The sequence below is a fragment of the Mustela nivalis genome (genome assembly GCF_964662115.1).
Source record: "Mustela nivalis genome assembly, chromosome: 11".
Classification (NCBI taxonomy): Eukaryota; Metazoa; Chordata; class Mammalia; order Carnivora; family Mustelidae; genus Mustela; species Mustela nivalis.
The window spans coordinates 96,493,466-96,511,650 of NC_139030.1; the positions used below are offsets into that span (position 1 = coordinate 96,493,466).

The 18,185-nt window shown below is 38.6% G+C and overlaps 2 protein-coding genes across 2 annotated transcripts in view; one reads left to right on the forward strand and one right to left on the reverse strand.

The window, feature by feature from the left end:
* Positions 1 to 18,185, forward strand: part of PLEKHM3 (pleckstrin homology domain containing M3) — a 1,279,556-nt gene that overhangs the window by 1,187,152 nt on the left and 74,219 nt on the right. The gene's annotated exons all lie outside the window — the stretch shown is intronic.
* FAM237A (family with sequence similarity 237 member A) lies at positions 401 to 6,931 on the reverse strand. The gene is made up of 3 exons (XM_082690057.1): positions 6,876 to 6,931; positions 4,632 to 5,050; positions 401 to 651 (listed from the first exon to the last, which is right to left on the reverse strand). The coding sequence occupies exons 2-3, from the start codon at positions 5,038 to 5,040 to the stop codon at positions 512 to 514; spliced, it is 549 nt and encodes a 182-aa protein (XP_082546183.1). The 5' UTR covers positions 5,041 to 5,050; positions 6,876 to 6,931; the 3' UTR covers positions 401 to 511.

Sequence of the window (18,185 nt, forward strand, 5' to 3'; positions counted from 1 at the left end):
TTATTAATTTTGTTTCCATTAGAAGAATGCTTTATTCAAAAATATTATTTCAAACAAGAATTAGGTATTACAGTCAGTAACTGGTAATTAATAAGTATAGTCCTTTGTATGCTTATACATAAGCAGTGGTTAATAGCTTGGAAGTCATGCAGTGTATTCAAATTAAATGTATGGCCCTCTGGTTCATTAATAATATCCAGCATCCCAGAACAATTTGTCAGAGTGAATACAAACAATCTGACAAATAATCTGGTCCTCTTTGGAAGCTATTTTAACTCTCAGACAGTGGGATGACCTGACAGTAAAGTCACCATTTGAAGGAACATGCTAGCAGGCTAAAAGAATGAAACCATTAGGAAGTACTCTAAGAGAATGTAGCTTATGATTTATCTATGGACATTTCCACCATTTCAATTAAACAAATGATCAATAGTCAAGAAAAACATGTTTGTTTGTTTGTTTGTTTGTTTGTTTTTTAATTCCAAGATGTGAGATAGCTATGAGGTGAGATTTATTTTCTCTTTATTTCCAGGCCACTGGTGACTTTTCCAAAGAACTTAGACCCACTCCTGTGCAAGTGCATGCTTATCAAACCTTCAATCAACTCTTTCTTCTTTAGGAAAGGTGTTCTTAGTTGCTGAGAATATGCACCTGAAAGTAGAGAAAAGTAACTCATTATTAGAGCACCAAATTATTCTCAGGTTAATTAAATATCAACACCTTGGTTTTTTAAAAAAGTTTGTTGGAGCACCTGGGTGGCTCTCTCAATTGAGCACCTGACTCATGGTTTTGACTCAGATCAAGATCTCATGGGTTTTGGGATTAAGCCCCATTACGGGCTCCATGCTCAGTGGGGAGTCTGATTGAAGATTCTCTCTCTCTCTCTGCCCCTCCCCCTACTCTCTTACAGGCTCTCTCTCTCTTTCTTTCTCTCTCAAATAATAAATCTGTAAAAATAAAAGAAAGTCTGTTGTTTCTGTCACTTTCAATGTCTCTATAAATTTTTTGCAAGAATGTATATGAAAAACTCTGTTTATGTGTCCTTTGTAATTTAAATAACAAAGTAAATTATAATAAATACAGTTCTTTGTTAATGTATTAAGACTTTTTTCTGATTAAAAAAGTAAAAATGGTCATTGTATGATTTTTATTTTAAAGTTCTTTGTATAGGTACTTTATTCCATAATTTAGTTAACCATTACTTTAAATCATTTCCAAGTTTTCTGCTGTTATAAACAGTATTGCAGTGAAATCCTGCATTGTACTGCATTGTTGGCCACATCTCTGAACGTTTCCTTAGGATCGATTTCTAGATGAGTAATTTCTGAAGATGTTACTAGGAAATTTCTTGAAATAAGCAAAGTAAAAAAATCAAGCATTTGTGGAACTAATTACATACATGTTCCTGAAGTATTGTTTTCTCTAATACTTGGTGTTTAAAAAATAAACAACAAAATAACATTTGCCAACTAGTTACACACCAACTGCAAACATCATCAAATTATATATCTAAATTTTAATTTTCTCATCATGAAGGAATGCAAAGATTCACAATTTTTCTAGAACATTAAACAGCCAGTCTCAGGCAGGCGGGTTTTTCTGTTTCTCACTGGCAGAGCGAGGTTTGTTGAAGGAAAAGGCCATTATTTTTTGACACAAACAGGGATATATTTCAAAATCCCTTCATTTGCATTGAAGCCCTTATTAACCCATGAGTTAACTTTAACTCTGTTATTCTCCATTTGGGAGTTATCAGTCTACTCTTTTCCTCAATTCATTTTAAATTTTTTTGTAATTTTTGTAATTTTAATTTTTATTTTTTAAATTTTCCTCAATTTATAACTCTCTCTTTCACTCTCTCTTTCTCTCTGCCTTGACATAATGTGTCATAATTTAGTGGTTAAGCTGGGTACACTTTCTTCACACCTTCTGGACATTTTAACATTCAGTTATTGACTTGTATCTTTTTAGACTAAATAATGATGATCTTTTAGTCTTTCCCCAAGTGATGCTATCTCTAGCCCTCAGAATTTTTGGAATTCTCATTTCTGGATACCCTCTGTTCCTGACAAGCATTGTTATAAACAACTACAGTATCCAGGTCACCACCCAGTTCAATAAGCTGTCTTTGGGGTAAAGCTCTTCCAGATTCTACCCTTAGTTAAATACATGCCTTTCATTAATTCCTTCTTACAGAATCACAGAATATTAGAATGGAGAATGTAAAGAGGGCCTTCTAATTCTTTCCTCACCCCTCTTTTTCAGATGAAGAAACTGAGGTCTAAGTAAGTTAATGAAGTTAATTGAGGTTACATAGATATATATGATTTCTTGTTTTTCTATTTGTTGGCCCAATATTGACAAACATGATATATTAACATACAAAATTATATAGGAGTTTTATGTTTTTAACAAAACATGATTCATAACATTTCTCAAGTGTGTTTAAACTATTTAAATTTGAGGATGTCAAAATAACAGAAAACTTTTTGCATATTATGTAGACACATTCATTCTTTCCTTCTGTTCTGGTGATTTGATTTCCCCAAGAATTGTAGAGACAGACATCTCTTCACCCTCACCCCCATCCTAACCTGTATATTAATCCCCCAAGGACAATAGAAAAAATTAGTGGAGAATCTGTGCAGGTACATCCAGAGCCCAGTTGAGCCACTAGAGATTTAATCAAACCTCTTGAGATGAAATCTCAATGTTCCAGCAACTATTTAACTTTTAGACATGGTGTCTCCTTGACCCAAGACCCTCTTTGACTGTGATTATACAATCGAAATGGAAAGTTTTGTTTCCTGATCTGCAAAAAATTGTTTATGGCCAACATTAAAATAACTTCAATAAAGTGAAATATTCCTTCTTGCTACATAGCCACTCTGGCTAAAATTTGCAGACCAGCTGAGTCAACAACAACTCTGTAGCAAGAGAAAAGAAGTGGCTCCTGAAGCTGAAGATAAATCTACTACCTTTAAAAAAAAAAAAAAAAAAGATGGAAATGCTATGTTGAAATATGCTCCAAAAAATTGCACGTAGCTTCAGATGATTCTGATAGTGACATTGCAGGAAACCAACTGGAAGCTCTTTTAGAAAAAGACATTGTGTATGTATATAATTATTTTCATGTTTGTCTGAACTAATATATGATTTTCATTTATTCCATAGATATTTTAGTAATTTAAAGTGAGTGAGAAATACCAAAAAACCCCAATAAATATTGGTGGTGACTTGAGTATGACAACTAAATATGTTAAGAATGGGAAAATGAGTCCTAGACTACAAAGGAAGAAAATATCCAATTCTATGGATGCTGACGTCTGAAGAGCCTCTGCTTAAAGTGGTTTCTAAATATTGGTAACAAACACTGAAGGACACTTATTTTTGTGTTTCTTTAGTAGCTAAGCTGGTAAAAGAATATTTCCTCTAAAAATGGAAATTGGATTAAGTAACAATAACACTTGCCAAAATAATAAACTTATCTATAAATAACAGCAGTGGATTATCTGGTTTAATGGATCAGCAAAGCATGAGGATATTTAGCTAGTGAGGTTAAAACAAACTAGATATATAAAGGCTCTATAATATCTTTGGAAAGGATTGACCTAGAACTATTACTGTTAAGTGCTATTCTAATAGAGAAATTATAGGGTTAAATAACAATTATAGGGATATATAATTATAGGGATATATAACAATTCTCACAATAAAATATACAAATATACAAACAATTCTCACAATAAAATATACAAAAATTAGTTATGCCTCAGTTTTGCACTAGTTCATAAGTAATTCTAAGAGTCCCTACCACCCAAACAGCCTTTGCTGCAAGGACTGGAAGATCATTGGTTGAAACAACATTAAAAACAGAAAAAAAAAATAATTTGAATAGGGCTAAGTTATCTATTTCTCAGCTTACTCACAGTAGCTCATTTGTTCTAATCCTAATTCCATAAAGGACATTTTTTTTATTGCCCCCAGAGAAGACTATTTTGAATATAATATTTGCACCAGTGAGAATCTCTAAATTTGTTGAAAGTTCCAAATTACTAAAAGTTAATCACTCCACTTGCTGGAAGTTAATTACATATTTGAGATTTGTTCAAAAAGCAACAAGGAGTAAATCTGCAAGCCAGCCAATTTTTCTGCCCTTCATTTCACCAACTAAATATATCACAAGGAGACTCTCCATTTACAGGGAGCATTTTTTTTTCCTATTTAAAAAGGATGAGAGCTTTTGTGTTGTGAATATTCCCCAGACTTACATTCAAATCTTCCCAAATCCACAGCAAGTAGACAGGTTATGACTGCTAATATTCAGGCTAATCACTTTATAGTTTTGTGTTGTACTTGGGGAATCATGCTTTTCCTTACTTGTATTTTTACTTTTCCTTGCTGCTGTTCACATGAAGTATGAGAATGAGGAAAATATGTGTATATAAACAGCTACCATGAAATATAAAAGGAAGTGCTATCCTTCTATCATTTGTGTGCTCTTGTATGCTCTTGGGTTCACTCCTGAGAACACAATTAATTCCCCTAAAGCAATTTCCCCCTTCCTCACAACTGAGCACATTCATACTTGATTGGCCCTTTTGAAAGACCTGGGACCTAAAGGTGACCACCTTGATTTCTCCCTGCGTGCTGTGGATGCGCTGCTGAAATCTCTTCCTTCCCAGACAATTGCCTCCTTCCTAAGCCATGATTCCTGGAGAGGACACAGTCCACATAGATGTCCCAGAAGAGTTGGGCCAGATCCCAAAACAGTGCCCCATGCTTCAAGTTCTCAGAAGACTTCAGGTAGTTCATAAAATCCCAGAAACCGGAAACAGTGTTAGAAATTCGAGGCTTCCGCATTTCCAGGAGGAGCACTGAAGAAGATTCCCAGCACTGAGGATCAGCTTGGTTAAGAGCCAGCAGGTCTGTCTGGCTATGGCAGAAGAAAGGAGACACACAGCACATTCCCATAATGAGCAAAGAGCAGGTAAGAGTCAAGGGGCGGTAGATCCCTCTTCTGTTCCCAGGATCGGCCATGGCACTGAAACTGCATAGAATGGAAATAAATTACAAATCCTTGCTTGAGCTCCACTCAGTAATGAAAATAATTATGCCTTTAAAAACCTTGGTGCCAGCAAAGGAAATACACCATTGTCCCTAGGAATAGTCTTATCATACCTCCCCTAAGTCCCATTCTATCTAAAATGACACATTGCCAAGCCATGTACTATAAAACCAAAATATTTAGATAGGAAGTACTTATTCCTAAGACATGTTCCTTTATGAGATGAGTAAGTGAACTTGTTTTCCCTAGAACAGAGGAACATAATTTAAAAGAATATTAAGTAAAAATTTAAAATCTTGCTGCATGGCTTTAATTATTTTATAATATAGTTTAGCCTACCTATTCTAATCCAGGACCCCCATTCAATTAAGAATTTTAATCTATTTTATCCATAGAGGTTTTCCTATTTGAAGACTTTCAATTTTTAGAAAGCGTAAGAATTGTAAAATGTTATAAATAAAAATGAACATAAGGTAGTGTGCTAAAAGTAGGGAAGCCAAGAGGTATATATTCAATCCATTAGAGTAGAATCAATTGACATTTTATCAACACCTAAAATGCTCCATGATTCTGATATAATTTTCATAAAGATAATGTTTTTATCATTTTTTTCTTCCTCCTATGAATCTCAAGAATTTTAGTGAAAACATTTGCCTCTCATTCAACTTTTCTGGCTCTCAAAGCCTGCTGTAATAAAATTAAACCATATAGGGGCCCCTGGAAGTCTCAGTCGGTTGGTTGGGACTCCCACTCTTTATTTCTGCTCAGGTCATGATCTCATGGGTTGTGGGATCAAGCCCTGCCCCCCACTGTTTGAAGATTCTGTCCCTCTGCCCCATCGCCCCAACTCTGTCTCTCTATTAAAGAAATAAATCCTTAAAAAATTAAGCTACATAACACTTTGAAATTATGATGTTACACTTCAAACAAGTGCAATGAGAAATAATGTCCTTAAAATAATACTAATATAAATTTTCTTTTTTCCGAGGAAAAAAGCTTATCTGACTCTTTAAGACCACACAAAATCACACTTAAACAACTCTAACATAAAGAAAAAACAGGAGGACATACACAGCTCCCTTTCGGTTTTATCTTGTATTTCCAAACCTCTTAGATGTGAGTATCACGAAGGCAAGCAAGGCACAGCTCATAGGAATACGTCTATCCTGGAACATTTAAGGATACCACCGTAGGATTGAATCCTTCTCTTCTACACAGCAGCAGAACATACCGAGGCACCCTTAAATCAGTATTTCAGAAATGCCTTTGAACATGCTCTTTCCCATTTGGAAAAGACAAGTTGAGATTCAAGGCTATTCAAAAATATTTCAGATCACTTACACAGGATCTCTCCCTGAACAAAATTGTATCCAATACGTCCTCTTCTGAACTAAAATATCAAAGTCAAGTTGCCCCAAAGGCTGTTTATCCTTCGGGGACACGTCCAAGTCGTCAGAGGTTATTGGAAGACCGAGCGCGGGACGCTGTCCACTGTGCTGAAGTTAGTGTAGTCCGGGACTCCCTGTCTGCTCGCACCACAGCACTCATCTTACTGGCTCTTTTAGGTTCCCTTCTCAGGACAGTTTTTCCCCGAGCCTGGAAGTTCTCAACCCTGGGGTCCTTCGTGCGTCCCGCTACCAGCCCCGCGCTGGGCTCCCTGCGTCCCGATCCCACACCTGGTTCAATGGCCTAATAATCCTCTTTAGGGCGGAGATACCAAGGACCGGCTGTGTCTTTTGTGCCCCATTATATTCTTTACACCGATGCTCAACTCCCAGGTTGTAGGAGGGCACCCCTTCGCACTTACCTGCTCAACCCTCCCCGGATTCCCTGGAGTGTGTGTAGAGGAAAAGCGCAGGCTGCTTCCCGAGCGAGTGACGGTCCCCAGCCCCGGCGTCCTGAAGGATACCGTGCCTCTTAAGCAGTGGGAGTGTTCGGCGCCTCTCCAAGTCTACGTCAAAGCGCCGGGAACTGCCGCCACCTCTCGCCCCCAAGTCCATCTCCGGAACCCTCTTCCTCCGCCCCCCCTTCCCCTGGAGATCTCACTTCAGGTAACCAGCAGGCTTAGGCGCACTGACCCTGACGCACACCTACCCTCCACCCAGTGGAACTGAGTCTATATGCGGTTTGGCTTCCCGGTCTTACCTCGGAAGGCGCGGAGCTCCCGGCAGGAACTGGAAAGTTGGGACTTAGCTCCGCGACAGTCTAGACGCAAGTGGGGCTCCCCAGATCCCCACGCTTCAGGCGTGCCTTGTTTGAGAATAAAAAGGGAAACCCCGGGACTCATGGGGTCCGAAAGGGCTCTCTGAGGAAATAGGGCGCCTCCTAAAGACATCTGGGTGTGAATTTCTCCTGCCTACCTGGAGTCCTCGGCTGGGAGGAGAAAAACGCACCTGGGGCAAAGACGTAGGGAGGAAAGGACATGGCCTTGCTGGGGGCTCTCCCTGTCTGGGGACAGGAGACTCCATTACCTCCAGGCTCTGTGGCCTGGATCCCCTCAGGAGTCCGTGTTGTTGCGGGCATCACTTAGGTCAGTCCACCCCTCCAGATTCACAGCCGGGTCCCTGCTTTCCGCCTGGGACTCCCTTTTGGTGTTCCACTCACAGTTAAGATCTTACTGTGGGGCTAAACCCTGTCAAGAGTCCAGGGCCCTGTAGAACATTTGTTTCCAATTCAACTGAAACACACCCAGCCTGGGGGCCTGAAGCAAAAGTTCTACGTTTGCTTTCTATGTTTGCTTTCTACGTTTGTTTCCAGGGTTTGCCCCTCACCTCAAAACCTTCTACGTGTCCTAAAAACCGCTTGTAGTCTCCATTAACTGAAGGCTTTTGTGCCTGTTCAGTAGTATCCATGGTTACCTTCCAGAAGGGCACAGGGAGGAGCACAGGCTTGTGGCAAGGTTTACTAAAGACAAGAACTGACCAGCTACCCAGGGGATAGAAACAGAGCTCCAAAAAGGACTCCTGAGGGGTTCTGGGTTTTTCTCCTGCTGTGAAACTAGATGGAGTGTACTTCAGTTTCTCAATCTATGAACTGAGCATGCTAACGCCTGCTTCTAATTATACCCTAAAGATGGGGGGAAGATAATAGGTGAGGTCTTGAACTTGCTTCCTGGACTTCAACATGCTCTCAGCCTTCTGGAGAAGTTCCTGAGAGAAACGCAGGGGTGGGAGCACAGAGAGAACCTTGTGGAGAGGAAAGGGAAAAGAGAGGGAAGAGCAGGTATTTTTGAGGAAGTGACCAATGAACTTCTTGAAGAAGAAATTATATAGGTGTCCTGGGCCAAGAGGAGAGGGGCTAGTCTCCTCTGGGCAAGGAGATCAGCATGAGCAAAGACGCGGAGGGAGCATCCAGCAGTTCTGTGTTTCTGGGAAGAAAAGGAAAGGAAAGAAGTATGGAGAGAGAAGGAAGAACAGAAGTAAGGTTTAAGGATTTAATTCTGGTTTGGGGCATGTTGACATTTCCTTTGAAAATACTGGTATATAAATATGCAGTGCTTACTTTTTATCCAGTGCCTATGTGCCAGGTGCTATTCTAGATGCTATGTATGCAGAAGGAACAAAACAAAGTCCCTTCACTCATGGAGTTTACATTCTAGAAGGAGTGGGGAAAGAACATTTATATTTTAAGTTAAAAATTACACACACACACACACACACACACACACACACACACTTGGATGGCTCAGTTGGTTGAGCATCTGACTTTTTTTTTTTTTAAGATGTTATTTACTTATGAGAAAGAGCGAGAGTAAGGGCAAGTGAGCTGGAGATTGGGGGTGGGGGAGAAGCAGAGGGGGAAGAGCAAACAGATTCCAAACCCAGCACAGACCCTGTGGCCAACTCCAGGCTTGATCTCAACACCCTGGGATTATGATCTGAGCAGAAACCAAGAGTCTAGCCTTTAGCCACCTGAACCACCCAGGTTCCCCTAGCATCTGACTCTTAATTTCAGCTCAAGTGCCGGTCTCAGGTCCTGGGGTTGAGCCCCTCTTGGGGCTCAATGCTTAGTGGGGAGTCTGCTTCTCTCTCTCTCTCTCCCTCTCCCTCTCCCTTTGCCCCTCCCTTGCTCATGCCTCTCTTTCTTTCTAAAATAAGTGGATAACTCTTTTAAAGAATTACATATATTTATAATGATTTGTGTTTCCAGCTTCTGTGTCGAACATTGAGTTTACAGCTATATGTCAAATACACTTCACTAGCTAATTTAATAAACAAACAGTGCCACGTATGAGTCCATAATGAGAGTCTATCATTCCGAGGCCCTCCAAAATGTACATTTGGTGAAATGTGTCAGATATGGTAAGAAAAAGGAAAAGATCATGAAAAACTAAAGCAGGATTGGAAAAGGATGTGGAGAAGAGCTATTCTATATAGAATGCTGAGAAGCCCTTCCTGGTGAGGAAATATTGAATAAATTCTATTAAGGTGAAAGAGTGAGTCATACATAAACATAGGAACAAATGCTCCACGTGAGGTACAGGGGAAGAATGGAACAAGTGTGTTGTGAGGAGTGTTTTCTGGGTATAGTGGTAGGAAGTGAGGCCAGAAAGGTGGTCAAAAACCGATTCTGACTGCTCAATAAAGAATTGACTATATGGGATAGGGCAGAGGCAGGGAGTACGGTTGGGAGCTGCTACAAAAATTTAGACCAGATATGGCAAATTCAATAAAAGTGTAGCAATGGAGTTGATGGAAATAAGTGGATTCTGAATATATTTTGATGATTTTAAAAAACCAAAAAACAGGACTTATTGATGTCCTGGATACAGAGTGCAAGAAAAAAAGAGAAACTGAAGATGACTTCAACTTTTGAGAGCTAACCAACTGGAAGTTTGCAATTACCCCAGCCAAGAGAGGAAAAGTGTTTTAAGGAATAAGTTGGGGGGAAAAAAATCAAGAATTTGGTTTTCAAGATGTCAGGTTTAAAACGACTGTCATCCAAAGGGAGATGCTGAATAGGCAGGCAAATATGGAGACTATAAACACGTGGGATACAGCATTCAAGAAAAAAGTCTAGACTTGGGATTTAGGTTTGCCTGTAGGCAATAGTTAAAAGTTCACAGAAAAGTATGTAAAGTAGGTAAAATAGTAGCCAGAGGATCGAAAGTGAGATATGCCCACATTTAAATGATTAAGAAACAGAGTTAAGGGAACCAGAAATGTATGGTGCCTTACAAGCCGAAGAGATAGAGATTTTTCACAAGGAAGTAAGACATCAGCCATATCACACAGATTCAGAAAAGGGGTCAATAAAATGAAGACCAAGAATTTTCCATTGGATCTGCAAAATAGGAGGCTGCCAAGTTTGCTCCTAAGGAGAAAATTTCAAAGGAGTGTTCAGGGAGGAGCAGTGGGCTGAGGAGAAATGGAAATGAAGAAATGCGGACAGCCCCTATGAAGCGCTCTGTGAAGTTTAGAAAAGAAGAGAAAGAAGGGTTGGAACGGAAGATTAGGGATTAGATCTTCATTGTATTCATAGGCTGAGGGAGATAAACCATTAGAGAGAAGGGAAATTGAAATTCAGGGGAGAAGGACAACTAAAAATCTCAGAGGAAATAAGAAGCAAGGGGAATAAGAAATTTTTTTTAAAAAGTGGTTAACAGAAAAGGGCATCACTTGCTCTATGAACAAGGAAGGGGGGGCTATCTCTGGATATGGATATGCCTGTAGGTAGTATGGGGGGGAGAGGTGCAGGAGTTGAAAGAGATGGTGAGAGATGGTCTCAATTCTCTTAATTAACTAAGATGCATAGTCATCCACAAGAATGAATGAGGGGAGCTGTTAAGGAGTGAATTGAAGAGTGAAAAGACTTTGGAATAATTATTGAAGAGAAGAGAGGAGATAAGACAGAAAGGGAGACTAATAAAGTACTAAAAGCTCAGACAAAGTTTGAGACCATAAATTTGTAACAAACAATTTTGTATGCATCCCTGGTTTTTATGAAGTGAAATAACTTAACAATGAAGACTTTAATGCTCTGTATCCAAATTGCCTGGGTTTATACTGTATCTTTCTCACTTGCCATATTTCATTGATGCTTTTTTTTTTTTTCACATTTAACACTGCTGAAATCAGAATGTATCTATCAGCTGATGGTATCTTGCAATTAGAATTGCAGCATTTTCTTTTGCTTTTTCAAAATAATGGGATGTCTACAGCTGATTGTATCTTTGATTTGATGTAAAATTGTGGGCAACTTAACCCCTGTGAAACAGTTTTCCTGCCTGTAAATGGGCAAAAATCTCTCTTATGGCTCGTGGAAGTAAAATTAGATCATACATGGAAAATAGTTAAAATGCGGCCACATGTAGCAAATAATTGAAAAATGCTGGTTAATACTTTTCGCCTGCTGTGTTCATCCAGCTGAACGGAGAAGAAAAGAATGGTCATGATCACATTGATATCACATTGATTTAGTGTTAGAATTTTGTGGAGCAAATGCTGATGAAGAAGGATGCAAAGGACTGACCGTCATGAAAGCGAGTTAGCGGAGGAGCAGAGGCTGGGACGGCGGAAGAAACACTAGAAAGTGGAGGAACCTGGAAGTCTGGTGAGAAGGGGGAAAAGGGCAGCTGTGAGAGGCATAAAGAAAGTTCTAGTCGGGGAGAGGGACGTTTATGTTTCACACTTTAGAGGTGGAACAGCTCTGAATTCTGAGCACAACCACTGAAATGAGGGACTCAAATGGAGTAAAAGTAGAGACACACTATAGAGGAGCTCCACCTTCCCTTCCGTCTGAAGATAATGAACTGAAACGGTCCCCTATTTAGAGAAGCTGCTGTCCCAATGAGGTGGCCTGTACCACTCTTACAATGAGAGGAACCGATTTAAAAATATATTGTTTAGAAGTCTAGCTTGTGCCTATTCATATACTTTTTTAAAAAGATATAGTTACCTGGGACTAGATGTTTTGACCTTCAGTAAAACTTTCACAGTACCACACTGGAAAACATCGCCCTGATGAAACATTTCTCATAAACACAATTTGCCACCGTGCACTCGAAAATTAGTCATCTTATTGAACACTTTTATTTAGAAAGGGATCCTAAGGACTAAATACTTTGTTGTAACATCTATTTAGTATTCCTTCGTTAACAGAGAAATCTGGAGAGATTCTTGGGAAGAAACATATGTCTTTCATCTGAACCTTATAATCAGCTCAATAATTGCAGGAGAAAAACAGCAGACTAATTCTCGAATTTAGATAAAACAAAAGCTGCCACCAAATGATTTGAATTAAACACTTTATACTCTGTTTAACCTGTACAAATGTTTCGTTGGGTATCTTACCCTTGTGGCGTCATTTCCATAAACTAAACTCTCCCTAACAACGCTGACTTCTTGTCAGCAATTACATTTTACAAAACATCATTTTCATATAGTTGGTTTCACGTGACCCTAAGGAAAACATATCTTATCCCCTTCTTTCCCCATTTGCTGTTAAGATAAGGGGTTTTCTCTGGGTGACATAGTCGGTAAAAGTTAGAACATGGTCTGTTCCAAAACTTAGCCTTATTCATTGTCATTTATCTGTCTTACATAGCGCGCTTGCACAAACACACGCACTATCTGTCTGTCGCTCTCCGTCCTCTTCATTGGATAGTCTATCCTTCTCCCCTACTTGTTCCCCAGTACCAATTTAGGGGGGAGCATATGGCAGGTCCAACGTAGAGAATCATTTTAATAAGCTTACATCTGGAATCACTCTATAACATCATCATTCTAACTTGTTACAAATATTCAGGAAACCAACGGGTCATTTAAAATTACATGATGCCAAAAAATTAAAAAAAAAAAATTGGTTCGACTACCATTTGTCATCCAAAGAGTTATTTCCGTTTGATGCGGTTGCCGCCTAAGGGCCAAAGAATGACTCGTTGAGTTGTGAATCGCAATTAGCTGAATGAGCCCCATGGGTCGATTTCCTGATTTTTGCCACTTGAAGCAATTCTCAAAGACATTAAAGGGACTTCCGATTAATTTTAATGAAATTCGAGAGCTGTTATATGGTAGTTTGCATCTTCAACGGTACATTAATTTGCAAATGATGGGGACAGCCTTTAAGAATTGGATGCTTCTTTAACATTTAGGATCAGATAGTAAAAATAATTACTTTCTCTCATTCTTTTATGCTTTTCCATAATTTGAAGATGGCCATAAACAAGGACCATTTCCTGGAATGCCCAGGAAATGGGTGGGTGAGTCATTCTTTAAGTGTTATCAGATTCATAAGGACCCATTGCAGTGAAGTAGTCAGATGATATTGGACATTGATTCTAAAATGTGCAGAAAAGGAAAGTTACTCAGCATGCAGGAATAGTTCATTCATGTTTTTCCTGCTTGTACAAATAAAGATACAAGTTGTGATCTTGGGCATGGTGGTGGTTTTTTCCAAAGGTACCTCTCAAGATACATCTATCCTTCGCTCATCCTTTCCATTAGGTTGCAAAGCCCCTAGGGATTCTTATGGCTTTGTCAGGAGTTGAGCTTCTCTTGCAATAACCCTAGTCATTCAAAAGTGACCATAGCAAGGCCTGTCTTTTGGGCAACTCATTTCCAAAGGAGACGACAATACCAGTGACTTGTTTTCAGTTTGGTTTATCACCAAAGCAACAATAACAAAAGTCTAAGGTTTTAATGATCGTAAGCTTCTTTTTCTAAGGCTTCAATTATGGCAGAGTAGCAAAAAAACAACATAAAAATGCTACTTCACACATAGGGGCAATAGAGGGGTTCACAACCAGAAAGTCAAGGGCCCAGTAACAATCATGCATTTTTGCCAAGAAGAAAACTTCTGTGAAAAGATCAAATAAGTACATAGACCTACATGTTGAAGGCTTAAAATATTTCACTCTCATGGTATGAGCAGGGCTCCTGGGATGAGGAACTTTTCCTAAACTCATGTGCCTCTAAGTTAGCTTTTCTCTGCACCAGATTTTGTTCATACTTTGTTCTGCCACAATTTTTTTTCATACCTTGATTATGCACTTACCATCTTTTAATTGACATACATGCTTATCTGTTTCTCCTCACCTTCCTACTCCTACCCTAACCATTCCTTCAATGGGAATCAGGTCTAACTACTCTCGCTTCAGAGCCCAATTCACACATAATAACTTCTTAATCAATGTGGGTTTAATTTATTTATGAGAATAGTCTCATTTTGAACCTGAGACTACAGCAGCGAGTATCATTAATCAACTTTGGGTTGGTCAAATTTCTTTTTTTTTTTTTTTAAGATTTTATGTATTTAGGATAGAGAAATAGCAGGAGAGAGAACACAAGCACAGGGGAGGTGGAGAGGGAGAAGCAGGCTCCCCACTAAGCAGGGAGCCCGACATGGGGTCAGTCCCAAGATGCTGGTATCATGACCCGAGTCAAAGGCAGACAGACACTTAACGACTGAGCCACCAAGGTGCCCAGCACTGGTCAAATTTCTTATGTCTGGACAAAGAAATTAAAATGTCAAGCAGCCAATTTTTTTTTTCCTTTATCCAGAGCCTCAAGTTTTTTATCATGCTTTTGCTGAATGGAGTTATTACTTGGAGATGATTATGAATACATCCTCTGAAATGAAGTTTTTGCTTGAAAGACTATAATCTAAAGGTAAATGCTAAGGATGAAAGTACAAAATCATTTTCCCTGAGGAAAAAACATCTCCCATTCAATCATAAGATTTTAATTTTTAGTCATTAGAAAATGAGAAACATTAAACCTAGTTTGAGACCATTTTTGTAACATGCTGTATTAGCTAGAAATGCCTTTAACTACAAGCAACAGAAAGCCTGACTATAGTAGCTTAAATTAATAGGGATTTATTTTTCTTATCCAGTAGGAAGCCTAGAGTGGCCCAAAATATCGGGTCCTACATTTCTTATTCCCTTAACCTTCCCTTAGACTCTCGGGTTGGCTACCACAGCTCCAGGCATCACATCTACATTTAAGGTAGGATGTCAGTAGAAGGATTGTTCCAGCCTACTTTTTAATCAAGAAATTATCGGCTCGGGTCATGGTCTCAGGGTCCTGGGATGGAGCCCTGCATCGGGCTCTCTGCTCAGCGGGGAGCCTGCTTCCTCCTCCCTCTCTGCCTGCCTCTCTGCCTACTTGTGATTTCTGTTTGTCAAATAACTAAATAAAATCTTTAGAAAAAAGAAAATGAAAATGAAAACATTTCTAAAGCATTTATCAACAGACTTAGACCTCAATTCATGAGCTTCACCTAGGTCATATGGTCATTTATGAATGCAGATAAGTTTGGGAGAAAGAACTCCAGTGGAAGGGGGTAAAGTACTTTGTCCAGGAAGTTGGGAATGGCTTTGGGGGAAGCAATCAGCAAAGGCAGCCCCAGAAGACAACATGAGCTGATGGAAAACCATGCAACCTTAACCCTACATTGGGATAACTCTTTGGCAGCTTATTTTTTATTTTCTTAGGTCTTAACGTCTTTATCTTAAACAAGGAGTTCTTATTATTATTCACCAAACATTACATATTTGAGAAAGAGAAAATGTTAGTAAGAATGCAGTGATGGTAATATAAACTATTTGGGGATGTATATGAAAGCCCCTTCTTCTAGGACTTTTGAGCTAACCATTTCAGCTGTCCTATGTATCAATGTTTTCTGAAAATTATATGAGTCCAATTAGATAATCCCAAAATTCTTTTCTGTTTTATCAATTACCTATGATTTGTGGTAATAATCCATTTATTAAATAAGTATCTAGAAATCTTGGGGCTTAGAACATTATTGAAATCAAAAAATTTGAAGTGGTATAATCATTGTAGAAAGGAGTTACAGATTTCTATACCGCATGAGTAAGTATATACTTTTCAACATAAACACCAGAGAAATGCTTGCACTTGTACACTAATAAATATGTATAAGAATGTTCACAGACACACTGTTCATACAGCAAGTACCCAGAAACAACTCAAATGTCTAAAGAGTAGGGAATAAATAAATTGTAGTGCTACTTCAATTACTACTTCACAGTAGTTACAATGAATGAAGTACGTCTAGTTGGAACACTATGGATGGTTTTATAAATAAAATACTGGGAATGAAAAGATAAGTCCTGAAAGTTTATATACAAAATGTCAATACCATATTTATAAAGTTAAGACAACTAAAACCAAACAACACATTATTAAGACTATGTAAAAGAATATAACTACATGCTTCAAATGGCAATGAAATTATTATAATAGGAATCAAGGTAGTAATTACATTAGGAGGGAAGAGTTCAATGTACAAGATGGAGGAGTTATCACAAACAATATTAGTTATCACATTGGATAGTAGATTTATGGATATTTATTATAGGATTTTAAATAAATATGTAGGTAAGTAAATAGATATGTACATGCATACAAAAGTCCAGTGGACTAATGATAAAGTATATCAAGAATTGATTCAGATTATTTATATTTCAAGTAAAAAAATTTTTTCCTTTTTAAAGACTTTATTTATTTTTGAGAGAGCGAGAGAGAGAGAATGAGAGAGAGAGAACATGAGTGGAGAAAGGTCAGCAGGAGAAACAGGCTCCCTGCCAAGCAGGGAGCCCAATGTGGGACTCTATCCCAGGACTCCAGGATCACGACCTGAGCTGAAGGCAATCAAGTAACCAACTGAGTCACCCAGGAGCCCTCAAGCAAAAAAAAAAAAAATTTTAAGTCCATACCACTTATAGGAGGTCTTTAAGATAAAGACCTTATTAAGCTATGTTCTTCCTTTCTCCTATAAAACAAATGATACAGAACTTCATTCACCAAAAATAGAATTTCTTTGTTATTTAGAATGTCTTCTACTAGAGCACCTACTCATTTAACCAGTGCTAATAAAACAAGGTGGGAAACCAGAAATGTACCGTAACAACCTGCCCTGAACCCTAGTCCCTCTTGGGATGACCACATTCTATTCTCTTTGACCACCAGTCTCATCCCTGTGCTCCTTCAGGAGGAAAGTCAGGACGATGAAATGTGAGGGTCCATCCACGGCATCTTCCTGAGCAGAAAGCAGATTGTTGAGATGAATACTTGCTGTTTCAAAGCACGTCCTCTACTGGGTGCAATCAGTAAAGATATGCTTTAAACTACTCATAAATCCACAAGTTAATGAGGAATACGGTAGATGAGGAAAAGGACAAGGAATTGAAATTTACTAACACATATACCCAAACCCAAGCAATTCATTTATTTGTTCAATATAACACACACACACACACACACAGTGCCATTCACTGTTATGGGCATGGGGATATATATATCTATATATCGCTAAACAGGATAAGAAGAATCTTTGCTTTTGTGGAAACTCCATTCTACTGGAGAACACTAACAATACTAAAGTAAACACGTAAACAAGATCATTTGAGCACAAGAGTGAAATGAAGGAAATGAAATCATGTATTGTAATAGAGATTGAGAAGAAAAACATGGCTTTAACGCACAATTGACTTCAGTCTTCTAACCTTTTTAGGTCTTCGATCTACAGAAACTTTGAGATTGCGTTAGTATTCATTAGAACAAAATCATGGCCCCTTAGGCTTGTAAAATTGGCTAGTATCAATCAACCAAATTTAAGTGTTATTAGGCAAACACACGTGAAACTATTGAAATCTATCAAGATATGTGGAGAGCATATGCCTCTTTGCCAGTGGGCCACTCTGCAATCAGGCCTCCGTTTAACCCTTTCCCTACCTCTTCCTTGAAAACCTTTCACATGAGAGGAGAGCCACCCTTTCTGTAATGACCAGCAGCTCCTGAAGAATAAATTTCTTTTAACAGGACCCATGCTTCTGACATATCTAATCTTTTTATTCTAAGGGAATTTAAATTTGTGCATAATTTATATAGGCACAGATTTGGAAAAGCATGTTACATATTCAAATATATATGCATATATAGTTGCTTGGTTATATGTGTGTATATGTATACATATATCCATCTCATCTTGGGATTCCCTATCCAGATGAAGTTTCATACCTAACTGACACCCTCCAACACCCATTCCTACACGGTTTTGAATTAGCACCCATGTAGAAAACTTCTAGACTCTAACGAAAGTGTGACATCAGCCAAGACATCAATTAAATCTTAGCGAAAAGTTTACCAAT

Excerpts from the sequence above, each read along its gene's own strand:
- FAM237A (XM_082690057.1), bottom strand. The coding sequence starts at position 5,040 with ATGGCCGATCCTGGGAACAGAAGAGGGATCTACCGCCCCTTGACTCTT. Across the intron at positions 652-4,631 it reads GCACGCAGGGAGAAATCAAG|GTGCATATTCTCAGCAACTA; the intron begins GTGGTCACCTTT and ends CTCTACTTTCAG.